The sequence below is a fragment of the Paroedura picta genome, chromosome 7 (assembly GCF_049243985.1).
Source record: "Paroedura picta isolate Pp20150507F chromosome 7, Ppicta_v3.0, whole genome shotgun sequence".
Taxonomy (NCBI): Eukaryota; Metazoa; Chordata; class Lepidosauria; order Squamata; family Gekkonidae; genus Paroedura; species Paroedura picta.
Genome location: NC_135375.1, coordinates 101268673 through 101296099, shown reverse-complemented (window position 1 = coordinate 101296099; position 27427 = coordinate 101268673). Strand labels below are relative to the sequence as shown.

General features: G+C 46.9%; 1 protein-coding gene across 13 annotated transcripts in view; it reads left to right on the top strand.

Moving 5' to 3' along the window:
• Positions 1-11563, top strand: part of KEL (Kell metallo-endopeptidase (Kell blood group)) — an 89849-nt gene extending 78286 nt beyond the window's left edge. For all 13 annotated transcript variants that reach the window (XM_077345726.1, XM_077345728.1, XM_077345727.1 and 10 more), the window contains 5 exons: positions 238-348; positions 754-821; positions 3442-3608; positions 7074-7169; positions 9320-11563. In XM_077345726.1, the coding sequence (XP_077201841.1) occupies positions 238-348; positions 754-821; positions 3442-3608; positions 7074-7169; positions 9320-9496 (619 nt within the window). In that variant the 3' untranslated portion in view covers positions 9497-11563. The remainder of the gene's footprint in view (positions 1-237; positions 349-753; positions 822-3441; positions 3609-7073; positions 7170-9319) is intronic.
• Positions 11564-27427: the final 15864 nt, after the last annotated feature.

The following is a 27427-nucleotide window of genomic DNA, read 5'->3' as shown; positions in this document are numbered from 1 at the left end:
GATTCCCCACTCTTCCACATACAGCCAGCTCAGTAACCTTGGGGCAGTCTCAGTTCTCTCAGATCTCGTTCAGCCCCACCTACCTTACAGAATGTCTGTTATGGGGAGAGGAAAGGGAGGTGATTGTAAGCTGGTTTGAGATTTCTTCAGGTGGGAAAAAGTGAGGTATGGAAAACCAGCTCTTCTTTTTCTTCTTTGTGATTATCTTTTTTCTTTTTTTTTTTAATTCCATTCCAGTTGGGAAGTGGTTCCATGGTCGGCACATTCGTATTATTCACTGAGACGCCATGCTGTTGTCTTCCCTGCGGGAATGTTCCGCCCCCCTTTCTTCCATCCTGAATTTCCCAGGTAAGCAAGGCTGCCAGCACGTTTATTACCTCTTCCCTATGCTATACTACCAAAAATAAATTTACAAAACTCCATCCAAACTGTTGGGCTAGAGAGGCTAACAGGAAAAAAAAAAGGCCATGCACATTGTCAGCAAGAAGCATGCTTTCAACGCTTAAAAAACAGCACCCACTTGCTCTCGCTTTAGCTAAAATATGAAATCAGCATTCCCTAGGGCAATAAACCAGGGCTGAATCTGCACGGAGTTTTTATTCCAATCCCAGGTCGATTCAATCCCTGCCGTTTACATTGAATGCTATTTCCATTTTGATTTCGAGTTGGAACCTAAAGTTGGGACTGCGTGCTCAGCAAGATTTGACTGACCATGAATGCTACCATTAAGTCCTTGTGTTATTTGTTTTTCAGTGCTGTGAACTTTGGCGCAATGGGATTCTTCATGGCACATGAGCTGCTACACTCCTTCTATGATTACGGTGTGTATTCAAAGCATTGTAGGTAACTCAATGGGACTTCCAGCACAGGATCATCTCTCTCTCTAAGGCCAAAATGATCTGTTACCTGTAATGTTGCATGGTTTGAAAGTAATGTGCATTTTCCATCTCAGTAATACTCATTTTGCTTTGAATTGTGACCCCAAGGTGGGGGTGGGGGGATGCCCTGGCCAGCTCCATGAGTCCATGGAGCTGACAGGGGCACGTGGTATCCCTACAGATTATGCATGGCGCCGGCCTGACCTAGCTTCCACTGGTGCCTGCAGCATCCCATTATCACAGGCCTTCTGGGGCGCTGTGCCGGGCCAGGGCTGGGATGGCGGCAGCATTATGTGCAATCGGGACTGCCCTGCTGCCACCACCCTGGATTATCTGCCCGGTACATAATCAGACTTTCTCTCTGTGTCTATACATTGTTGTTGCTCTTAAAGCTATTTTATTCAAAATCAGAAAACCTTTATTGGCATGCAAAAACAGATGACAGGGGAGAAAAATGCAACATAAAGCATTAATTGTTCTACAGTTACAAGACCTCATAGCCAGCTGTACAAACTTGGCAACCAAGTCAATAACTTAAGAGTTTTTGTTTCCTAGTAGGAAAATGATCTTCATCTCACCATCAAGTCCATGTTGTTTAGAAAAGAGTGGGTTGATAACCTGCCAAAGGATGACAGCATAGAGTGGACATTAGAAAAACACATGGAGGGTGGTTTCAATGCAGCCAGAATTACAGGGACATAGATTTTTTTTGCAAATCTCCCTTGAAGAACGGCAGAGGGGAGAGCATTAAATCTTGCTAGCATAAATGCTGTCCACTGTTGCGGGGGTGGAGGCTTTTAAGTGGTAACTGTTTTATTCTTTAAGCATCCAGGTGCTCTGCATATTTGAACTCTGGCAACCATGTGGGTCTCAAACCCCCAATGGACAGCTTTTTCTTGCCAGTAGCTTCTCTGCTGCAAACTGATGCTCACCTGACACTGCTTTGCAGGGGAGAAACAATGACTAGAATTTTAGTACACAAAGCACTAGGTAAGAAGGATTTCCAGCCTGAGAGCATAAAATGCAGACCACTAGCAATGACTCATCTGGTGGGGGTAGGGTTGCCAGAAGTGGCTTTGCAAATTGTTGGGAGATTTTGAGTGGGTGCCTATGGAGAGTGGAATTTTGTTAGGAGTGGAATTTCTTTTGAGTGGGTGCCTATAGAGTAGCAATCCCCAACCTGTGGGCCGCAGACCATATGTGGTCCTTCGACTAATTGGAGGTGGGCCCCGAAGGACACCTTCTCCCCCCCCCCCCCCGGCCTTTTACTTCATCCCCCCCCCGGCCCTTTACAACACACTTCGGGTGTCATTGTCTCCCATCACTCCCAGATGGGACTATCTCGTTGCAGAGAAACAAGCTCAGGGTTCCCATTGATTTGTCATTGTCATGAGTTAAAATTTCCATGAAAATAAAATGTTCCTTATGTTCATTGTTGCATCATGTCTGTATCTTATTTTGAAGGGATGTTTAAAGATTACCATAGCGATCAGAGAGCGTTAGGGCAGTGTCTGAGAGTAGAGCAGTAAACTACCCCCCCCCACACACACCGGGCCTCAGTAAAAGGCGTTGAGTGGTCCCTGGTGATAAAAAGGTTGGGGACCACTGCTATAGAGAGTGGAATTTCTTTTCTTCTTTTTTTTTTGAGGGGGGGGAGAGGTTCATGGCAATTATGGGTGACACTCTAGGAATTTCTCCTAATCTCTGTGGTAAAGACCATAGAGATATGGAATGTAAATCTGAAGGCCACTTTCTGCTATTTTTTTTCTCCTGCTGTTTTTTATAGGGGCTGAGGTTGGGGGATTATCCACAACAAGTAGGCATATTAAAAGCCTAGGAGGGGTACAGGATGCATTCTCACTTCCATCATGTGAGCTGCTGCTGTTTATTCCTGGATCACAAAATCCAGTGATTAGAACAAAACCCCAGCTGACAAACCCATCCCCTCTGTCCTGCTTATCAGCATACAGACTGTCCCCCTGCTCAGGTTCTGATCTTGCTCTCTGTATGCCTTTGTTACCAGATTGAAACAAAATGTGTTAAATCCTTGCTTTTATGGTATCCACCATCAACCCAGCAATAGCCAGTCTCTGAATCACAAATTGCCATATAACTATATTTTAATCCGGTGGCACCTTAGAGAGCAAAAAGATTTTCATGGTGTAAGCTTTGGAGACTCAAAGCCCCCATTTTTAGTGATTTGATATCTGATGAAGAGAGCTTTGGTTCTTGCAAGCTTGCACCCTGAACGTCTTCTTGGTCTTTGGTTCTTTCAAGCTTGCACCCTGAACATCTTCTTGGGCTTTGAGAGTTATTATAGTCATATCACAGTAGGGACGGCGGCTGAAGGAGACTTGGCTTTCCAAGGGTCACTTGGTGAATTCATGGCACAATCCACCAGCTCTGAGGCCAAGGAGAAGGGAAGACCTGACTCGTGCTGTTTCCTCTTTAAGGCATCATTTCTTTGACAGAATGGTGCAGCCGCAGTCCTTCATAGCTCATGTAATGTGTTGCCGTCAGTGAAATGACCCTTCGATGTTCATCTTCCTTGTTTTCTTCCTAGTATGGCCTGAGACCTGTTCAGACTGTGACATGCAAGCCCTGGCACAAGGGACAGACTGTCTTGTGAAACAGTACGAGAGATACTCCCTGAAGGGCCAGCACACCAATGGCTCTTTCACCCTTCTGGAGAATGCAGCTGACACAGGGGGACTTGCTGTCGCTTACCAGGTATCCAAATCAGATCTATGTCCCTGCTCACCAGCCGCTACAGATCCTCTTCAAGCTTGTCTTGTAGCCACACTAAGCCTGTATTTCCCACAAATCCCTACCACTCCCACTTTGGATGCTTATTTATTTTAAAACAATCACACTTCCATAAAAACAATCAAGAACTCACCACCTTCTCTCTGGTAGGAGGGAGGGGCAGGTCAAGTGCTGTGCTGTTACATGTCGAGTGGGTGTACAGATGTTTGTCATTTATGTCTTTTCTCATCTCAACATCCCAGTTGTTTATTTTATATGTCCATTTATATTTGGAGTTCTATGACCATCCCTCCCGGATGTTGGCTCCGGGCAGTTTGCAACAACATTACACCGTAGCCCAAACATTAATGATTAAAATAGTTAAAACACAAAAACTGTGTTTGATTCTGTTAAAACACCAGAGAGGGCTTACTTGCAGATGCGACTCCTATTCCAGGGAGAGGGCTGTTATGGGCTCTGGTAGGAGGGGGCCAGGTCATTGGCCCCATCCAAATGTCTGGAATGTCTGGTGGAAGAATGTCCAAATGTCTGGTGGAAGAAGTCCATTCTGCAGGCCCTTTGGAACCATGGAAGCTCCTGTAGGACCTGCAGTTCATCTGGAAGATCATTCCACCAAGTTGGGGCTGGGACTGGAACGGACCTGGCCCTGGTTGAGGCCAGACATGTGTCCCAAGACAGGGCCAGGGATCACCAGCCCGTTTGAATTGGCAGAGTGCAAGGCTCTACAGGCACAGTCAGCCAGGCAGTCCCTCGGATAGTCCCAGACTGCGAATTGCCTTAAAGGCTAAACTGGCTATTCCCCACTCAGAAAGACTGTCCCATCATAAGCTTAGAACACCTCTACACAGAAAGGCCAGTGAAGTTATGAGGAAATAGATCAGCGATGTATAATTTTAAACTGTAAGATTTGTAAATATCTTTTTTCATGTTTTTATGCTGTACCAGGAAGTATATCTGACCTCAATGAGGTGCCAAGACTTTTTCACTCTTGGTCCTTGCTTGGTGGAATGAGCTCCCAGAGGACGTCCAGGCCCAGTCAAAACTGGCTCAGTTCTGCTGGGCGTGCAAAACGGAGCTCTGACACCAAGCCTTTGCTTGGAGCCAGTGATCTCATAATATCTATGCCCCACCCTCAAATAAGAACACCTCCCACAGATACATCCTAGGCTGGAAAAGATCCGCTGATAGTGACCAATTCTGGGAAGTATGATGAGAACTGAATCTGCTACTGACTATAGATGCTGCTAAATGCTTTAACTGTTTTATCACCATTTCAATTATTGTTCACTGTTCTACTATGCTGTCCACCACCCTGAGCCGGTTTCAGGAGGGTGGTATTGAAATATTTATTATTACTATCGTCATTAATGATGATGATGATAATAATACTGTGAGCAACCCTGAAGCTGCTTGCAGGGAGGGGCAAGGTACAAATTGAAGGAGGATGATGTATATGTAGGCCTCGCCCAATAGGTTTGCCTTTCCTTTCTGTATTTCATCCGATTTCTTCTTGCATCTCTCTTCTTTTGCTCACCCTAGGCTCGTACATTCCTTCAAATCTATGGGAATATATGTACATAGATACGTCTTCTCTATTTCTCCAGACAATAGTCAGGGTTTCCTTGTTTAGACCTTAAATCCCAGGCACGTGTCATGTAGATTTAGGCTGGCATCATGGCACAGAGAGACAGGCTGCTTAAGCCGCAGTGTTTTCCTGATCCAAAGCAGTCCTGGGGAGTTGCCGTGTGTCCCACAGGGGAAAGTGACATGCAAACACCAGTTCATGCAAGTTTCCCCATCATGATAAATAGTGATGAACATTTCAGGCCAGGAAAATGACATGGGAGGGGAATGTGTGTTACGTAATTTTCCCTGCCTGCTGAGGTCCTTCTCTGAACTGGGCCCGTGGGTGTCTCGTTGTTACCAATGGGGGAATCCTCAATGCTTGTCTTAGATCAGGACCAGAGAGCCCATCTGACCCATTTGCTGAACGGGGGGGGGGGGGTCGGGGGGGAATTGGAACTCTGATAGTATTGCCATCTGATTAATATGTTAAGGTTTTTTAAGGGTGTTTTTGCTGTATTTTATGTTTGTATCGTAAACCGCCACAAGATAGTATTGAGAACAGCGGTATATAAATCTAAATAGATAAATAAAGTTCTGATCATGCAACAGTCCGTGTATCTCTGATTAATACAAATATATGCAAGGCTTAATGAAATGTGGAGGAATGGCAATTTTCCATGGGGAAACCATGCACTAGAAAGAGGTTAAGATCCTGCCTCCTCCTCCTACCTCCTCCTTGCAATTATTTGCCACCCTCTCTCTGGAGACTCAAAGAGGATTACAACAAAGGTAAAATGACATAACGAAGAACACAAAATAAGCAAGTGTTCTTATCTTTCATATATTTTTAATTTATAGATTGCTATGATTGTGATTGCATTATGTTTGTGATTGTATTGGTTGAAGATTAACTGATTGACTGACTGAGTACAAAAGAAAAGTTCCAATTCAGTTAAATAAGTTTGAAAACATTAAAACTGAATTTAAAACTACATTTCCCCAATCCCCCCTGCTATATGCGGAAGGGGAGGAGAAAGTTCATCCACACCCTTTAGTTGAAGTCTAATTTGGCGGATTCTGTGAGGGAGGCTGGTGGATTTCCCGTGCAAATGCAGGCCTCAACCATAGGTCTGGCAGAACAGTTCCATCTTGCAAGCCCTGCAGAACCATTTAAGGTCTAGCAGGCTCTGATCTCATTAGGTCAAGAATTCCACCATGCCGGTGACAGGGCCAAAAAAACCCTGGCTCTGGCTGAGGCCTAGTTGGTGGTCCTCATTTTGTTAAATCACACCCCTATGGCTATTTTCTATAAAAGGTCCGTGAAAACAACAGAGATCATGTGTCTCCTTTGCTCTCAGGCTGCAGTCCAAAACTACTGTTTGTTGGGAGCAACAAACGTGCTTCAGTTTGGGTTGAACATTCAGCTTACTTTTGAGTAAACATGCCTAAGCTTAACAGTGGAATCCTAAACAGAGTTACACCCTTCAAAGCTTATTGACATCACGGGGTTTAGAAAAATGTAATTCTGTTTATGTTTGTGATCTTGGCTACTCAGTACCTTTCTGGGCACTCAAGCGTTATTTGAATTGGAACGACTTATATACACACAGAGAGATAAAGGACTGGGTCATAATAATCTCTAGTGTGTGCGTGTGTTTTTCTTCCTTCATGAGAAAATTTCTTCTTCAAAAACACTATAAGATTTGAGGAGCGGAGAGCTTGCTTGAATTGAAGCTGCCTCTAATCCCCATCACAAGACGCTTGTGGGGGGAAGTTCTTATTCATGCAAGAAATGGGGGAGGTGTCATTTGAAGTAGTTTTAATGTTTGTTTGTTTGTTTGTTTCTCTCTCTCTCTCTGGCAGGCTTATGAGAACTGGCTGGCCAAGCACAGATGGGTGAAGGAATTACCTTGGCCTGGGGTCTCCCACCATCAGCTCTTCTTCATCAGCTTTGCCCATGTAAGCTTTGCCCACCTTTTGGGTTACTTTCATGGTTGCTCCCATTACTTGCAACCCATCATGGTTGCTCCCATTACTTTCATGGTTGCTCCCATTTTTTTGGCTGGCCTTTGGAAGCGTTGGGACGTTTGGAGTTGGCTTGGTCCTCGGAGTCCCTCCAGAAAACAGAGCTGCAGAATAACAGCATTTTGCATGTGTGCAGTTATTAGTTACCTTTGTGGATGAGGCACAGATCCAGGCTCCCTAGTGGCAGTGGTGAGGGTGGGGGGTGGCGAGGAGGAGCTCCTGTTTTTTCAGGGCATCTTGGAATAGTCCATGTTCTTGTTTTGCAAAAGCAGAGCAGTTTAGTATTTTCATATAACGGTTGAGGCCTAAAAACCACCCAACCTACCGGCCTCCTTGTCAGAACCCACCGACCCACTTAACGCACCGCCTCCTCTTTCTTTCCTGTGATAGGAGACCTGGCAATTGTTTATATCTGTTTTAATTGTATAATTTAATGTGTTTGCTTAAATCTATATTTCTGTAAGAGCCTCTTGTGGCGCAGAGTGGTAAGGCAGCAGAAATGCTAGCTGAAGCTGTCTGTCCGTGAGGCTGGGAGTTCAATCCCAGCAGCCGGCTCAAGGTTGACTCAGCCTTCCATCCTTCCGAGGTCGGTGAAATGAGTACCCAGCTTGCTGGGGGGTAAAACAGTAATGACTGGGGAAGGCACTGGCAAACCACCCTGCATTGAGTCTGCCATGAAAACGCTAGAGGGCGTCACCCCAAGGGCCAGACATGACTTAGTGCTTGCACAGGGGATACCTTTACCTTTTACCTTTATATTTCTGTACTAATGGTATATGTTTTATCTCTATTGTAAACCACTCTGAATCTCACAAGACTAGGCTGGTTAATAAATACAATAATAATCATAATAATTCCCAACGCTGAGAATCACTCTCATAGTGTCTTTATTAATACAAGACAGGTGATGATGATGCTAGCCACTCAGTCGTCTCCGTATGGCACAGCTGCCGCCACATCTTTCGTTCTTGCTCAACTTCTTTTAGTTGTATGATGCTCTGGCCAGCGTTCATTTTGATCCTGTCTAGCCACCGTGTTCTTTGTCAGTCACGATGCTTAGACACAATCAAAATAAATACTGTTGTAGTTATCCCTAACAGACATAGGTGATTTCCCCCCAGTTACGTGGCGGCTTCTAATCTGGCAAGCCAGCCGTGATTCCCCACTCTTCCTCAAACCCTCTGGGTGACCATGGCCTCATCACAGTCCTGTTAGTGCTGTTCTCCCAGAGTAGTTCTGTCAGAGCTCTCTTAGCCCCATCTGCCTCACAGGCTGTCTGTTGTGGGGAGAGGAAGGGGAGGTGATGGTAAGCCGCTTTTGAGACTCCTTTGGGTAGTGAAAAGCAGGGTATAAAAACCAACTCTTCTTGGGGTTTTTTCTTTTTTTTTTTGGGGGGGGGGGGTAAAATAGAAAACCATGTTCAGGGAGAAGAAGTTGAGAGAAGCAGTAGGGGGGGAGGTCATTAACTCCTCTGCTTCCCAACTTAGAGCAGTCTGAAGAATGCCAGGTCCCAAAAGCTTTGAAAATGCATTTTGAGAGCCAGCTTGGTGTAGCGGTTAAGAGAGTTGGCTTCTAATCTGGCAAGCCGGATTTGATTCTCTGCTCCTCCACATGCAGCCAGCTGGGTGACCTTGGGCTAGTCACAGTTCTGATAGTGCTGTTCTGAATGAGCAGTCCTGTCAGGGCTCTCTCAGCCCCACCTCCATCACAGGGTGTCCATTGTGGGGAGAGGAAGAGAAAGTGACTGTAAGCTCCTCTGAGATATGTGAGGTCTCCTGAATGACCTTGGGACATACGCAGTTCTCTCAGAGCTCTCTCATCCCCACCCACCTTACTGAGTGCCTATTGTGGGGAGAGGAAGGGAAGGTGATTGTAAAATGCTTTGAGACTCCTACAGGCAGTGAAAAGTGTGGTATAAAAAACCACTCTCCTTGTTGCTTGCAGAGTTCCTGTCATCCTTTTGCTTGCAGCAGGACACCTAAATGCAAAAGGCTGGGTGGAAAGCTGGAGTCTGAAGGGCTGTGGGGAAAATGGCTTGGCCCATACCATGTTCTCTGGCACTTACAGGTTTGTCTCCCCTGCAGGCGATGTGTGGACACCAGAGTCTCGAGAGATTGCAAAGCTTCTTACGCAGCGATCCACATAGCCCCCCGCCCCTCCGTGTCCTGGGCTCTTTAAGCAACAGCCCAGATTTCTCCAGGCACTTCCTCTGCCCAAATAAGTCACCAATGAATCCTGCAGTCAAGTGCCGCATCTGGTGAAACAACCTGAGGAGCACGTGGGATCGAGACTGCGGGATCCCATGGCTTGAGTGACTCTAGTCCTGCCTGCAGCCGGGGACCTGTCTCCTCCGGGAAGAGTCGTCTTTTCTTCCTTCTTCTCAAGGAGAGAAAAGGTCCCCGTCCAATCGCCAGAGGGAACAGAATACAGAAGAGTCTGCACTGTAGCAATGCTCTGTCACTTCTTTTCTCTTCACTTGCCTTATGAAAGACATTTTCTGGAGAGTGAAGATCAGTGGACAAGTCCTCAGTGATGCTCCGTTTGGTGATTCCATCTCGTCAAAGGCAAAACAAAAATGTGACCGTTTTCCCCGTCCATTTTTTCTGACTGCTCTAAGCATTGCACCGAAGTCTGCCCAGCGATCACCAGTTTGGGACCCTGTTCACACCTCTGCTCTTGTCAAGGAGTATGCCTGGACTGTATCACTTTGTATTGAAAACAAGGTCTGAACATTATTGAATGTGCCTCCAAATGCACCTTCCCTCCACAGAGGAAACAGGATATCAGAGAGAAGGAAATAGGCCCAAATGCAGAATCTGAGGTTTAATGCCAGTCCCCAGGTGGGATCCCCTGGAATTATAGCTCATCTCCAGACTAAAAGAGATCCATTCCCCTAGAGAAAATGGCTGCTCTGGAGGGTGGACTCCATAGCATTATACTCCAATGAGGTTCCCCCCCCCTGCCCCAAATCCCATCTACTCCTGGCTCCACCCACAAAGCCTCAGGGGATTTCCCAGCCAAGAACTGGCAACCCTAGAAGGAAGTTTGAGTCCAGTGGCACCTTGAAGATCAACTAAGTTTTATTCCAGAAGTGTGCTTGCGCAGGGAAGCTTATACCTGGGATAAAACATTGTTGGTCTTCAAGGTGTTGCTGGTCTCAAAACTTTGTTCTTCTGCTTCAAACCAACATAACCACCCACTTGAATCTGTGTTTTAACTAGTCGAGTCCGTGAACCCAACTTGCTTGGTTTTCAGTAGGGTTGACAGTTCCGGGCGTGGAAATCCCTGAAGAGTTGGAGGGTATAGAATCATAGAATCATAGAGTTGGAAGGAGCCATACAGGCCATCTAGTCCAACCCCCTGCTCTACGCAGGATCAGCCCTAAGCATCCTAAAGCATCCAAGAAAAGTGTGTATCCAACCTTTGCTTGAAGACTGCCAGTAAGCAAAGGGTAGAGCGTGAAGAGGGCTGAGATTGGAGCGGGAAGGGAAACCAGGGGTGGTATAGAAGCTGCCCTTCAAAACTGCCATTTTCTCCAGCGAACTGATCTCTGGAACCTGGAGATCCATTGTCATCCCAGGATATCTTAGGCTTGCCAGCTCTGCGTTAGGAATTACCTGGAAGCTTCAGGGGCGGAGCCAGGAGTGGGCTGGATTTGGCCAGGAGGGACCTCAGTGGACTATAATGCTATGGATTCCACCCCCCAAAGCAGCCATTTTCTCAGGAGAAATGATCTCTGCCGCCAGGAGATAAGCTGTAAAACAGGGGCATCCCCAGGTCCTACCTGGAGACTGATATCCCTAGGATATCTTCAGATCCCAACCAGAGGTTCACAAGACCATTCCATATCTGCACAGCAACTGTGGGGAAGGTAATTTTTTGAGGTTGGTGGAAGCCCAGTTCAGCTTCAGTCTGCAGTTTGGAGGGAGGGGGAGCCCAGCCATCCTATTCATGCAGTTTTCTGAGGTGGCTTACAACCCATATCTGACATGAAAAGCCCTGCTGTGTTGTTTGGCCTTTGGCTTCTTTGACCAGCTAGTTTTCTTTGTGTAAGGGTTTTGCCCAAGGAGCTTTCTCTCCGAGGAGCCTCTACTTGCAGAATTGCTTCCCAAGCTGCAGGGTTACTACCTCAGAGAGACCTAGGTGATGGCCTGATCTTCCAAGGGCCCAAGATTCAGAACAATTGGTCTGTTGTCCTTAGCTACTTGGTCACTTTTGGAAATTCGCTCCCAGTCACATGGAAGTAGAGCAGTGGCCACCAGCCCCAACTTGCCAGTGAGTTTCCATGGTGTCTGAATTGAGTCAAAATGAATATTATCTACTGTTTATTCATTGCATCTTTTTTTTCTCACGTTATATATATGTATTAATACACTTTTTGTGTTGGAATCACATGAAACACAAAACCAAAGTCTAAAGGAATAAGATTGTATTTTAATCCAGAAGCCTAATCCAGTTTTAGAAACCTAATCCACAGTCCCACCAATTTCATTCAAGGTGCGGTATTGCTTACAGTTTCACTTGTAAGGATAATATACCCACAAGGAAGCGGGGGGGGAGGGCTGTTGGGTCTTTTGGACTTGGTTTGGTCCTGATTCCCTCAAGAATAATAGAATTGCAGAGTAACAGGGCATTTTGAAAGTATGCAGTTAGTATGAAAGTATGAGGTACAGATCCAGACTCATAGTGCTTTGAGGTTCAAAAGAGAGCAATCTTTGCTGGGAAAGATTATTTACAGATATATATATGTCTGTGCTTTAGCTAAGCACAGGAAGCTTCTTGAAGAAAGAGGAAGTGGGCATGAACCCACCTTAAACAGAGCATGTGCTTGAGGTTTTTCCACTGCAACCTCGCCAGTGACCACTTGATGCCACTAGTGAGCACATAGGCACAGTTTAGCAGCTTAACAGTTTAACAACAGCCCTTAAAGTGTGACCACCAAATTTCTTATTGATTGCCATTCCAACAGAGACTCAATGGGAAGGGGCAATCTCATGTCTCCTCATGGGCTGACACATTATTCCTTCCTCTTGCGAAATCTCAGCCCATGCTTGGCAGTTCAGGCTACAATTGGCCTAAGTTACCCTGGACAATTGGCCTTACAACTGAAGCAGGATATTTTTTTTGCCAGGTGAGGGGTGCAGAATAAAATGGCCTCTGAAATGGGTTTACCAGATTGCCCACCATTGAGATCAATCTCCGAGCCTCTACAGCTGCTTTTATCTACCGCAGTTGCAAAAAGTAGAGTGAGAATACAGGTCACACAATGTTGCACCTGGAAGTGGTGCACTCTAGGAACTCTTGGAACTAACTATTGTAAGGGCGTCCAAGCAGTTTACAATGTCTCCCCTTCGTCTCCCCACTATAGGCCTCTTAGGAGGTAGGTGGGGCTGAGTGAGGGAATTGTGACTGGCTCGTGGCCACCCAGCAGGCCTCTTGTGTCTCAGACGGGCTTAGAAATCGCCTTCCCTTCCTCTCTCCACAACAGACACCTGGCTGATTCTGCACTTTGTTTTTTTCCGATGTCAGTCCTGCTGAATTCCGATCAATTTGAACCCGGGTCTTCCTTCTTCCTCCCCCCCCCCCAAATTGAGTGTTTTACACTTGATTGGGAAGCTCAGTGCCAGTAGGGGAGCCAAGCACAGCAGGAGGCTCTTTCTTTCTATTCCTGAATGGGACGGGGGGGGGGGGAATTGGAGACAGAAGTGACACAAAGGAGGAGGGAAAATAAATCCAAGAGGCAAATCTTCTGGAGCGCAGTCACTTTAAAACAGGGCAAAAATAAGTCATGGGAGGAAAGCCTGAAGAATGTTTCTGGGGCTTCTCAACAGTGGAAAAGTTGAGAAAGGCTGCCCTGGACAGAAGTGCTGAAAGGTGGTAAATTGGTGCATGGAAGGTATAGCCAGGGTTTAAGACCCTCTTTAGAAGATCCAAACATGCTAAAACTGGTTCTGAATTCACTTTGGATATTCTATGACAAAGAGTTTTAGTTAAGCCACCTCACTGACACTTTCCTCACATACAGGATTTTAAACATTACGAAGAAGCAGATCCACAGATTGAGTTTACACAACTGAATGTTTCCTTCTAATTTTTTTAAAAATCCTATATGACTGGACGCGCCTGAATTCTTCCTCATAATTTGTTTTAATGCTATGCATGAGGAGATAAATACCAGTGAGAAGACTAAACTAAAACTCTTCATCCTAGAAGAATTCCAGCGTTGAGTTTATTATATATAGGAAGTGTGTTTTTAGTCAGAGGGGCTGGATGTCAGTCACACAATCCCCTGTTCGCAGTCAGAAGTGGTACTGGCCAGGAACATTTATATGTAGTGTTGGCAGCTCTGGGTTAGGAAATAGCAAGGTTTGGGGGTGGCAGGGTGGAACCTGGGCCCATTCTACACTTGTTGGATAACATGTTTTCAATGCACTTTAGAAGTAGATTTTCCTGTTCCGCACGTGAAAATCCAGACGCAAAAGCACAGTGAAAGTGCATTATCCGACGTGTGCAGAACAGGCCCTGGAGATGGTGGCATTTGGGGCAGGATCTCAGAAGAGCCTAATGCAATAGAGTCCACCCTCCAAATCAGCCCTTTTCTCCAGAGGAACTGAAGCTACTGAACTGTAGCCTGGAGCTCAGTTGTAAAAGCAGGAGATCTCTAGGCAAGCTAATTCAGAAGGGATGAGCTTCTACCATTCAAGGACATTCTACTCCTAATCCGTGGAAAGAGTTGGACTAATAGGTATGGCTGAGATTTTAGGACAGACTCTACAATTTTTTTTCTGGAGGGTTTATTGCTCTTCTCAGGGGGCCATGTTGCGGAGATGTGGCTTGCTGGTCCAGAAGTCCTCATCGCTTGGTGGAGTCCCAGAATTCCCTGGGCGGGCATGATGGAAGCCACAGCTATTTCTTAATAGGCAATCATGAAGCACAAGTAGATGTTCATGTGCTCTTCATCCATGATTATCGCTAAGACTTCAGGCTCTATGTCACGCATAAAAAAAAAAGCATGACGCTGGCGGTGTTCAAGGAGATGGCCAAGTCCAGCAAGATGTCCTTCACAGCTGCGTTCCCCAGGCGTTGGCTCTCCTCGTCCTGAGCCATGTTGATCACCTCCATGCCTTCCCCTGTTGACGAAGCCACAAATGTTTCCTCCATCTTCCCCCCTTAAACACAAAGTGGGAGTCAAAGATATTGCCCAGCAGTTTTGGCTCCAGCTTTCATTCACCTTGTCTGCTCCAATCTGCCCCCTCCCTCCCTCCTTCCCTCCTTCCCCCCCTTCCTTCCCCTTTTGGTGGCGTAGATTGCAATGACCAGGCTGGCAGGGGCTCATGGTCATTGTAGTCCATGGACATTTGGAGAGCCACAGTTTGGCCACCCCTGCCCTAGGGTTTTTGAGGCAAGAGGGAAACAGCTAGTTTGCCATTGCCTGCCTCTCCAAAGAGACCCTGGACTTCCTTGGGGGTCTCTCATTCAATAACTAATCAAGGCTGACTCAACTTAACTTCCAAGATCCGATGAAATCAGGCTAGCCAAGGCTGTCCAAGTCAGGGGTGTTCCAAAATTGTCCAAAATGGAGAACTGATCTCCATTATCTGGAGATCTACTGTAATTCTGGGACAAATCCAGGCCCTGCTTGGAGGATGGCAACCCTAATTTGGCAGAGATGTGCAGGCAGTCAAGTCGGACAAAAAGAAAAGAGGTCAACACAGGTTTTATGGTCCAAACCATGTGCTATTGACATATCCCTGCCAAAAAACATCCCAGTTTGAGAGAGAAATAGGATGTGCCAGGTCAGGCGGACCGACTGGCAGGGATATGGGGGACTTGGCAAGGTCAGGGAAGTGATGTAGAGATGTGGGTGACATGGCGCGTGTTTAACGCTCTGGTTTGGTGACACTCTATGGTAGATTACCATAGAGTCCCCCCCTAAAAAAATCAGAGCATCACCCCCACCCCCATCACTGATGTCCCTACGTCACTTCTGTAAAACATTGTGGTTTTTTTCCCAGGCTTCCTGCCTGTTTTGGGAGGGGGCACTTCCCCCAATTTCTTAAAGTCCTGAAACAGGGAAAAGGTACCAAACTGGAGCATGCCCTAGTCCCACTGCATACCCCAATTTGTATTTTTGTCCCCACTGGAGACTGGCAGCCCTAGAAAGGGACCCAAACTGTGGGACGGCACATTTATTAATTTATTCTTTAGATTATCATGCTCTCGGGGCAGCGTTTCCTCCAAAGGGGGTCTAATGCCATACAGCCCACCCTCCAAAGTAGCCATTTTATCCAGGGGAACTGATCTCAGTTGTCCCCTGATCAGTTATCCTTCTGGGAGGTCTCCAGGCACCACCTGAGGTTGGCAGTCCTACCAAGAACTGCGAGATTGGAAGATGGAGCGCTGTAGGGGAAGAAAAGAGCAACAGCCCAGGGGCACCTTAAAGGCCCACAAAGTTTTATTCAGGGTAGAAGCTTTCATGTGCTTCTTCAGAGTCTTCTTCTTCTTGTACCTGAAGAAGCCTGCAGGCACACAAACGCTTCCACCTTGAATAAAACTTTGTGGGCCTTAAAGGTGCTGCTGGACTCAATACTTTTTTCAGTAGCTTCAGACCAACACAGCAACCTACCCGAATATCTGTGGAGAACGACAACGGCAAACCACCCCTACTCTTCATTTGCCTCAAAAGCCCCTTGCCTAAGTCAGTTGTGACTGGACATCAGACTTACATAATAACGTTCTTGGTAGGTCTCTCCATATGTTGATTTTGGGGCACTGGGAAGTGGACCATGGATCCAACCCAGGCATCGGCCCATTCCAGCTGGAGCCAAGATCCTCTCCTGGAATTCTGCTTAAGGCAGACTTAATGGGTTTACTACATACTGTTCAACTGTATAACAAAGTTGGAGTCTCGTGACACCTTAAAGACCAATGAAGTTTAACTCAATGCAGAAGAGTACCTCCTCAGAACCAGGTCTCAGACAGCAGGCAGCAAAGTGCAAAATAAAAACAATCCCCAGCTCCACCCCCAAAGTCCCCAGGGATTTCCCAACCCAGAGTTGCAACCCCCTGGAAAAAATGGCTGGTGGGTGGACTGCATAGCATTGTACTCCACTGAGGTCCCTCCCTGCTCCAAATCCTGCCTACTTCTGGCTCCACCCCCAAAGTCTCCAGGGCTCCACCCCCAAACCTAGAGCTGGCAACCTAGCCTTAAACAGCCTTTACTCACCCTCTTTCTTCATCTCTCCCCAGTCTGGTTCTCTGCCCTCCTGACTTTCCAAGACGGATCCCCCTCACCCCCTCACCTTGCGCATTTCTCAGGGTGCCACTCTCCATGTGTCGCATCACACCTCTTACCTTCTTTGTCTTTCTTACTGGTGGTTTGGCCGAGGAAGGCATGGGAGAAAATGACAAAGTGGCTTGTGAAGAGCACAGCCAGCAGGCAGAGGACGCGCCTCAGGGAAACCATCGGGACCCGATCACCCCTTCTCCACCTCTCCCGCTCGAGGGCAAGCACCCTTCCTCATGGCCCCCCGGGAGGTAGTAAAGGTCTGGACCGCGTTTCTCACGCCTGAAGCAAGTCCATGACATGGCCTGGCCTTTATGACATCAGGGAGGTTCAGACGCCATTCTGCATCTCATTAACAAGCCAGGTTCCTGGTGGGAAAGAGAAGAATGATGGGGAGAGCGTAGGAAGATGCTCCCTGTCCACTGTCCGGGGAGGGGAGGGTTTTCAGACACAGGAGATTTGGGGATGGAGTAGGCCTTCAGCTCTGGATTGGAAAATACCTGGAGACTTTGGGGGTGGAGCCATGAGTGGGCAGAATTTGGGATGGGATGGACCTCAGTGGAGTAGAATGCTATGGAGTCCCCCCTCCAAAGCAGCCATTTTCTCCAGGGGAACTGATCTCTGTTGCCTAGAGATGAGCTACAATTCCTGGGGAACTGCATGTCCTATGATGCTGGGGGGGGGGGAGCAGGGAACTCTGTGGGGTGCCATGCTATGCTGAGATATTTTTGGATACAAGGAACAGAGCACCCATAACCATCCTACTGATTCAGCTCTTGAAACCTGCCGTTTTCTAGGAAATTAAACAGGTATCATTCTGGCTTGGTCCCGAAACTATTTCACCACAACAGCTCCTGCAGCAACGAAGAAGAGACAGTGAAAGCATGGGAGGGCTGGCTCCTGAATGGTTGCCAAGCTCCAGGTGATTGTTGATGTGAGTGACCCGTTATGCCTGCAGTCGCAAACACAGTATCTTTGTCAATTTGGCTCATTATTAACACCCAACACCAAACAAACACCGAATGGTAACACACAGCCCCCTCCCCCCGTGTACTTTTATACCCTTTAAGTTTCCCGACAAACAACCCAATTGACTCTTAACCGAATCTTGCAATTGGACGCCAAACAATGCACTTCGTTGGCGATAAGAAGAAGCGGGTGCTGTTTGGTTACATTACAATCCCTGTGTTAAAATGACTGCAAGCATGCTTCCATGTCCTCATGCATAAGAGTGGCCTTCAAAAAGAAATACATGTTCTCTAAATGGCCTATAGATGGCAGCCCAGCACAGGAAATCATCATACGACAACTCCAGGAAACCTGAAGTATGTATTTGATTGAGAATAATGTTAAGCGTGAACCCAATATGGAAGAGTAAGGACATCAGTCTTAATACAAAGCACCGGCTAGTCAAAGCCATTGTCTTCCCCATAACAAGCTATGAAAGCTGGACCCTGAAGAAGGAAGACAGGAAGAGAATAGATGCTTCGGAATTATGGTGTTGGAGACGAATGCTGCGAATACCATGGGCAGCCCAAGTTACCAACAAGATAGTTTTAGAGAGGAGCAAACCAACTATGTCATTAGAAGGCTAGATATTATGGCTAACGCTCACTTACTTTGGACACATCATTCAATCAAACTCGCTAGAAAAATCATTAATGCTCGGCATGATCAGCGGCAAAAGGAAACGTCGTCAAAGGATCCGCTGACTTGACACAATCAAAGTTGATACAGGGATAACCATGAACCAACTAAAGGAAGTGGTCATTGACAGAGATGTGTGGCAGAAACCTTCCGATAGAATCACCGAGGGTCGGACATGACTGAACTGATAACATCATCATCATCATCATCTAGATTTACTCTGACCAGCTCCTCTTATTGGACTAAGTGATATTTCAATTCACAGCAACTTTCCGGCACCCTGTTCAATGGGGTGGGGGGGGGGCTTTTATTGACCCACCTTTTTCTTAAACAAGACTAAGCAGGTTACAATGATCCTCAGAAAATTGTTTAATTTAAAATCCATAAAAGCAAACAAATATATATAAATGAAAGTTAGATGTCAGGGTGAGAAGCCCTCTTAAATCTAGGGGTGTGCAAAAAACAACAACAACTTTTCCCCCCAGGTTCAGGTTGATTTGGCCTGAATCAATTCGGTACATGCTGAATCACCCACCCTAGCTATGCTCTCCCATCCTAGCTGTGGAAATGGGTGTTCTTGACAGGCTGTTGACATCCAGGCAGTACATTTTATGATTGTGCAATTTATTTATTTATTTATTACAACATTTCTATCCTGCCTTTCTTCATAGTTCAGGGTGGCACAGAATGATACTTATAGAAAACTCCTGAACCTCCCCCACCAAAGCAAGTTCCGGGAAACAAATATGCCTGGTCATCTTGTAAACAGAGATCTGCCACCAGAACTATTAGAGCAGTCTCCAGTCTACTAAGCAGACGTGAAGCCAGCAGAAGCAGGTCAAGGGAAGAAGAGCTATTCAGGAAGCCCTGGGGATCCTCAGCCGCCCTTCAAGCTATAACCTTCCTCCAAAAAAAGCAGGTTCAAAACCGGTCTTTAATTGGCCACTACCCCCTGATACAAAAATAGAGGCTTATTTAATAGAGGACTCATCAAAGCCCTCTTGAACACCTTTGGGGAAAGGCATTGAATTCTGTGGGCCTTTCTGCATGCCATTAATGTAGCGTCATACTTACCTTATTAAAATGTCATATATTAATCATTTTGTATGAAATTTCCAACCTCAAACAACATCCACCATTTTAAAGCGCTAGTTGGGGAGCTGTATAAAGTGGATTCCGCAACCTATGTAGCATGAGCTACAGGAAAGCAACCAGCAGGCCACCAGCCAAAGAAATGTATGGAGGGGAAGAAGCGCTATCTCCACCTCCAATGTCCCGCCCTTGCACCCACCTCCCTCTCCTTTCTCCTGGGGATGGGAGTTTTGTTTTTTTTATTTTTAAGCAAATGGCCTGAAGCAACAAATAGGCATACAAGCATGCAAGCAAAGCCAAAATTATTATTTTCTCAAAGCTGTCACAGAAAGCATGCCTCTCTAAAGTCCCCCCCCCCAAAAAAAAATCAGGAACGAGATTATTTTGCTTAAGTGTCAAGACTCGTGATTCCATTAAAGGTGGCATTCCACAAGCACTATGCATCTGTGATTAGATGCATAGGCATTTCAACTGAGAAGTTTTGAATTAAAAAAATTTGTGGGCATCGTGGGCCCTTTAAAATGTTAAGAAAGAGGATTGGTTGCCTGGCTTGATTGACAGGCGGAAGCAAGTTGTGCGTAAAGCACATTGCTCTCTTCCACCATTTCAATCAGGCATGTGGAGGGGGACAAGCGTGAAAAGGCCGCAGACAGAAGCCAGACAGGAAGAAGGTGAGGAGTGGCCGGGAGGCGCGATAATTTTTAGCGCTACACCAGTGGTTCTCAACCTGGGGGTCGCGACCCATTGAGGGGTCGCTCAACCCTTTTAGGGGGGTCATCGAGGCGGGGCAGTAGCAGCAGCAGCACCATGGTGCTGGCCTCCTCCACGCCGCCTTGGAGTTCTTTGTGGCTTCGTGAGCTCTGAGGCAGAGGAGCAGAGGCACACATCCGGCTGCTAAAATACACGTACTGGACTCTAGAGCTCTGCGCCTGCATGGAGGCGCCGGCTGGTGTGTTGGAGCCGCCCCTCCCCCTCACGCCATGGTGCTGTCTGCCATGGACTTCTGTGAACACCAGCGCACCAGAGCGCACAGCCCTATGACCCCTTTTGGGTTGCTGAGGCTGCAGCTACACCACCACCACCACCACACTGCCCCCACACCACTGGCGCCAGTCTCAGCAACCCAAAGGGCGTCGCATGATCAGGTAGGTTCAGAACCTCTGCGCTACACCATTATGCTGCCGTAATGTTATTTTTTTAGATGTGTGGAAATACCCAGTACATTACTCATTTGTTGCCTGAAGAATATCCTTTTGTGTGTCCTGGTTTTCCAGGTAATCTGTTTCAGTGTCTCACCTGGAGAACTACTGTTATGATAGGTTAAGATGTTAAGATAGGTCGAGGGACTTGGGAATGTTCAGCCTGGAGAAAAGGAGGTTGAGAGGGGACATGATAGAGACAGAGTTCAACGAAATCTGAACACAATGGAAAAATGGGCAAATAAGAACAAGTTGCAATTTAATAAAGATAAGTGTAAAGTTCTGCATCTGGGTCAGAAAAATGAAAAGCATGCCTACTGGATGGGGGATACGCTTCTAGGTAGCACTGTGTGTGAACGAGACCTTGGGGTACTTGTGGATTGTAAACTAAACATGAGCAGTCAGTGTGATGCAGCGGTAAAAAAGGCAAATGCCATTTTGGGCTGTATCAACAGGGGCATCACATCAAAATCACAAGATGTCATAGTCCCATTGTATACGGCACTGGTCAGACCACACCTGGAGTACTGTGTGCAGTTCTGGAGGCCTCACTTCAAGAAGGACGTAGATAAAATTGAAAGGGTACAGAGGAGAGCAACGAAGATGATCTGGGGCCAAGGGACCAAGCCCTATGAAGATAGGTTGAGGGACTTGGGAATGTTCAGCTTGGAGAAAAGGAGGTCGAGAGGGGACATGATAGCCCTCTTTAAGTATTTGAAAGGTTGTCACTTGGAGGAGGGCAGGATGCTGTTCCCGTTGGCTGCAGAGGAAAGGACACGCAGTAATGGGTTTAAACTACAATGATATAGGCTAGATATCGGGGGGGGGGGGAATTCACAGTCAGAGTAGTTCAGCAGTGGAATAGGCTGCCTAAGGAGGTGGTGAGCTCCCCCCCCCCACTGGCAGTTTTCAAGCAAAGGTTGGATACACACTTTTCTTGGATGCTTTAGGATGCTTTGGGCTGATCCTGCATTGAGCAGGGGGTTGGACTAGATGGCCTGTATGGCCCCTTCCAACTCTATGATTCTATGATTCTATGGAGTGGGGACCCAAGGGTTGTTCCTTCTGGAGTCTGGGCCATTGGAGACATAATGTATTGGATGTAGCAAAAGAAGTGCCCTGCTTCTGGATCAGGCAGGTGGTCTGTCTCATCCAGCCTCCCATGTCATACAGTGGCTAACAAATGGATCACCGAGGCCAAGAACCAGGGCCTCTGCGTGGCAATGTAACAAAGGACAGTGTAAAAATGAAACAAAGAGAAATACTCTGTGGCAGTAAATGCTAATAGCAATAAAATTAAATAATTCATAAACATGTCAGTTTCTACCTTCACTGAAAACATACTCATCACAGGTGCTGTTAAGGTTACAACTGGAATTTTATCTGTTCTATGTACTACTGTCAATTGGTTTTCTTTTGCATAATGCCAAAAGGTCTTATGCATGAAAATATTAAACTGATAGCAGAATTGGCTCGAAGAAAACATTTTGGCCACTACTTTCTTCAGTTCAGTTCAGTATCAAAATAATTCAAAAACATAGGTTTGATTCCCTGCTCCTCCACATGTAGCCAGCTGGGTGACCGTGAGCTAGTAAGTCCGGTCAAAGGTGTTCTCGCAGAGCAATTTCTCTCGGAGCTCTCTCAGCCCCATCTACCTCACAGGGTGCCTACTCTGGCGAGAGGAAGGTGATTGTAAGCCTCTTTGAGACTCCTTTGGGCAGTGAAAAGTGGGTCATGAAACTCAACTTTTCTTCATTCGGGGCCAGGAGAGGCAGTATCACATCTCGTGGCTGTGCAGAACCTACCAGGGACAGATCTTCTCGACCCTGCACGGCACCCTCTGTCAGATGCCTTTTCCTATTTTGCTCTACTACAAAAACTAGAAGAGCTCTGTGTGCTTTAAATATGCTTTGATAAACTCTTGAGAGCCCCCCTGCTCCTGTCCTTGCCATCCCCGGACTACTGCTCCAAATTCCCAGCATTAAATATTATTCCCTGTTCCTCAGGATAGGAGAGAAAGGTGACCGCTTTCTTGCTGGGGCCAATGAGTTGACTCACAAACCCATTCAGAGAGGCCATTCTACGGTCCAGCGGAGCACGGAGCCGCCAGCTCTAGAGAGGAGGTTATCGCTGTGCCCATCAAATCATCGTCTGCATCAAGCTCATTAGCGACCGGGAGGCAAGACGGGCATGTGGGAGCTCATTTTTGAGAAGGGGGGGTGTCAAGTTCCCCCCTGAGGCGAAAAGAAGCCAATCAAGGAGGGAAACTGGAATTAAAAGATTTTAATCGGCCTGCGTGTTGTACCCAAGACTTCGTTTCTCTTGGGGCATGAAGGAGTTAGGCTGTAAGGACCTCACTGCCTGTCTCGAAATGCCAAGCCAGGACAGCCCCGAAGAAGTAAGAGTGAAGGACAAAGGAAAGCCAGTATTGAAGCTTGCTGGGTGGCCCAGGGGCCGTCACAGTTCTCTCAGAGCCCTCCCAGTCCCACCTACCTCTCAAGGGGTCTGCTGTGGGGAGAGGAAGGGAAGGTGATTAATAGCCACTGTGAGACACATGAGGCCTGCTTGGTGACATGGGGCCCATCTCAGTTCTCTCTTTCACCTACCTCACAGGGTCTGTTGTGCAGAGAGGAAGGGGAGGCGATTGCCAGCCCCTCTGAGACACATGAGACCTGCTGGGTGACCTGGGGCCATTCCCAGTTCTCTCAGAGCTTTCTCAGTCCCACCTACCTCACAGTGTGTCTGTCATGGGGAGAGGAAGGGTAGGTATGATACGATAACATTTATTGTACATAGCCAAAGGCCATTACAAAGCAAATAAAACAATATTTCTCCAATATTGCTTACATAAAATTGTAAGCATGGGCTACTGAGTTACAATAAGGAAAACAAAGTGTATCAAGGTGGAGACTCCTGAAAAAATGCTTTGGCTCGGATCTTCCTGGTGGCCAAAGCGAAAAGTGCCACCCTAGATGAAATATAGGGGTCGGCATCTGACAACAGATAGGTGATTTTGTCAAAGTCAGACATAGGGTATGAGTTCGGTAGTAACTTGGCAAGGAATTTTCCCCTTGGTTCGGAGTACAGGGCACAAGCCAAAAAATAGTGGGGCAGGTCCTCCACGGATGAATTTGCACATATACACAGGCGTTGGGCTGTGGGTATTTGGACACATCGCCCAAAGAGCATGGCTCATTTCAAAGAGGAAAGGTAGTTGATAGTAAGCCCCTCTGAGACACACAAGATCTGCTAGGTGACCTTGGGCCAGCACAGTTCTCTCAGAGCTCTCTCAAACCCACCTACCTCACAGGGCGTCTGTTGTGAGGAAAGAAAGGGAAAGTGATTATAAATATCTTTGAGACACACGCTAAGGCCTTTTAAAAATATGGAGGTCTTTGGTTCCCTCCCCAGCCTCAGTGGTACTGCCTCCATGAAGAGGCCTATGGGGCACCAGAGAGTAGAGAGTGATTCCTCTCCTGAGGCTGAGGGCAGTGGGGTCAGTTCCCTGCAGGCCTCCCGACTAGTCAGCAGGGGCACCTGGACAAGCCGTCCAGTTCATTGCCCCCCCGGGCAGGCAACTCCTTCCTCCTCAGAAATGTCTTCAGCTAGCAGGCACCTCAGCTCGGCCAGCCGCGCTCTTAATTTCAGTTGGGTCTTGGCCAGGGCGGAGTGGGGGCATTCGGAGATCCCGTCAGCTCAGCCAGTGAATCACCCACGGGGACCTCAGGTTATAATAAGCACTCAGCTGATTAATAGCAGGGGAGGGATGAAAAACACCCTGGGGGGGAGAAACATGAGGAACATGGGGAGGTCTGGAGCGCGAGGGGCTCGTTTACGCTTGGACTGCCTATGGCTTGTCACAAGGAAAGCCTGTGACCCTGCGCACGGGTGCACGTTCCGTTCAAGCCACTTCCAAGTAAACATGTACGGGGTCAGCCGAAAAAAGTCCAGTAGCACTATGAACAGAAATGGTGGCTTTCGCAAGTCACTGCACACTTCTTCAGATACTTTTCCAGATAATTTTGTTCATCTTTAAGATGCTACCAGATTCTCTTCTTTTTTATTTGTTTGCTGCTACTGACAGAATGACACAGCTACTCCCTTTGGTCTGTCTCCGTGGAAGTGACCACATTTAGCCGTAAAAAATGGAAATCCATCAATTTTATGAAACGTAATTGAAGGAGTGAACCATGACTGATAAAAGTTCATCCCTGCCACAAATTTTGTTCATCTTTAAGGCGCTACTGCAAAAGCTGGATTGAAACTCAACATCAAGAAAACGAAGATCATGGCATCCAGCCCTCTCAGTTCCGGGCAAATAGATGGGGAAGAAATGGAGGTAGTGACAGATTTTATTTTCCTGGGCTCCAAGATCACTGTAGACGGGGACTGCAGCAAAGAAATTAAAAGACGCTTGCTCCTGGGGAGGAAAGCTATGGCAAATCTAGACAGCATCCTAAAAAGGAGAGACATCACCCTGCCAACAAAAGTGCATTTAGTCAAGGCTATGGTCTTCCCAGTTGCAATGTATGGCTGTGAAAGTTGGATCATAAGGAAGACCAAGCGTCAAAGAATTGAGGCTTTTGAACTCTGGTGCTGGAGAAGACTCTTGCAAGTCCCTTGGACTGCAAGGCGAACAAACCAGTCAGTCCTAGAGGAGATCAGTCCTGACTGCTCCTTAGAAGGCCAGATCCTGAAGATGAAACTCAGATACTTTGGCCCCCTCATGAGAAGGAAGGACTCCCTGGAGAAGAGCCTAATGCTGGGAGTGATCGAGGGCAAAAGAAGAAGGGGACGACAGAGAATGAGGTGGCTGGATGGAGTCACTGAAGCAGTCGGTGTGAGCTCATATGGACTCCAGGGAATGGTAGAGGACAGGAAGGCCTGGAGGATCATTGTCCATGGGGTCGTGATGGGTCGGACAAGACTGCAACTAACAACAACAACAAAGGTGCTACTGGACCCTTGCTCTTTCTTGCTGCTACAGACAGAAGAATAGAGCTTCCCGTCTTCATCTGTCTCCATGGAAGGCACCACATTTAGCCATACAGAATGGAAATTCACCAGCCTTGTCAAATGTATCTGAAGAACTGAACCGTCACTTGCGAACAGATGTGCAAAAACAATAATAATAACAGCATACTGTTTTGGATTCAACCGAATACGATTTGCCTCAGTCTGAAACACAAGAATACCCCTTCACTTTTTGGGATTGGGACAAATTGATTTGGTTGAACCCGAAAAGTCTCAGGGATTCAGAGAATTGGAGCGCTGGCCACTTCCTTTTAACTGCAGGCTATGGGCTGATCAGCTGTTGAGAGGTGCCCCGCCCACTCTATTTAAATGCCTGTCCAGTGGGGAAGGCATTTAAGTGGCATAGGGAGACACCTGTCAGGAACATCTGATAGGCACATGCCCCCCCCCTCCACTTTCTCAGACTATGCCTAGGAAAGTGAGGGTGTGTGTGAAATGCATTTGAACAGCCAAATCCTGGCTGAATTGTGCTTCGGCCAGCCTGATTCAGACTGGCCAAATGTAGGGAATGGGCAGTTTGGCTTGGATGAGACAAAAATGTACCCAAATCAGCACTGATTCGAGTACTTTTTGGCTTACCCGAGTCAAAATTCTGGTACCAACTTATGAAAGCTCACCCCCTGCCATAAATTTTGTTTGTCTTGCTCCTTTCTGCTGCTACCAGCAAACAAACCCAGCTACCCGTCTTGATCTATCTCTATGGAAGGTGCCACTTTTACCCATACAAATCCATCAAATTTGTGAAATGTATCTGAAGAAGTGAGCCATGATACACAAAAACTCCTCCCCTGTCACAAATGTAGTTAGTCATTAAGGTGTTACTGGACAGACTGCTACAGACAAAAAGGCCTACCCATCTTGATCTATGCACAGGAGTTACGGATAGATCTCTTTGACCCGCCAAGGGGTCATGCATCTCTTTGACCCACCAGGGCAGCAACCAATGAGCCCAGAAGCTCATTAATTTGAAATTTTTTTTAAAAATGTATTTTTTAAAAAATATGAGAACACAGCGGGACAAGCAGGAAATGCCGCGGGACATGGGGCAGATGCCCCAAAAGCGGGACAGTCCCACCAAAGGTGGGACAGATGTTCACCTTACTCTAGCTATTGCAATTGCTTTCCAGATGACCATTATCAGTCCCCATCAAGAAAATGGCTTCTTTGGAGGATGGACTCAGTTGGGGCCCCTCCCTTCCCCAAATCCCAACCTTCCAGGCCTCCATTTCCCAAACCTCCCAGTATTTCCCAATTTTCCCCCTCCCCTCCAGCCTAAGAGCTTCTTGTGGTTTCTAACACCAGATCCCCCTGTGCAGTGCTTTGTCATCATGCCTTGGCAACCCCCCCCCCCAAAAAAATGGTGGATGAGATCTGACAAGATCTTCTCATCGTCACTATCTAATCTGATCTAGGCCATTGAGAGCTCGATCTTTCCCTCATCACAACAATACCTGTGTTTGTCTTTGGTGAAGATAATTTGGCTGGAAGCCTGGCCCCAGGAAACAAAATTACCCGGGCTAGTTATTTTGCTGTTCCTTCATTCCGAAGCTTACGGTCAAAGAGGTAAAGATTCGTTGGGAACCACAGGTCAGTGGTTTGACATTCTTGGCCATTCAAAATAGTCCACTCTTGACCTCTCAGACCTTTCGTCTTAGCGTAACACACAGCTTTCTCCTGGTTTGTCAATTTAGTTGAAGGACAGGCCTTCTGAGAACTGGTATTTATAGTTTTTTTTTAAGTAAGGTCGTTTCTTGGAGAACCAAATCATTTCAACTAGTTTTTTTTTAAATTTGTTTTATATTCTATTTGTCACCCTCTGAAGCAAGGTCAGAATGAGGTATCTTACCTCAGTTGGCATATATTGGGCTACCTGATAGAGCGGTTTCTCAGTGGAACAGGCTTCCTCTGGAGGTGGTGGGTGGAGATTTTTAAAC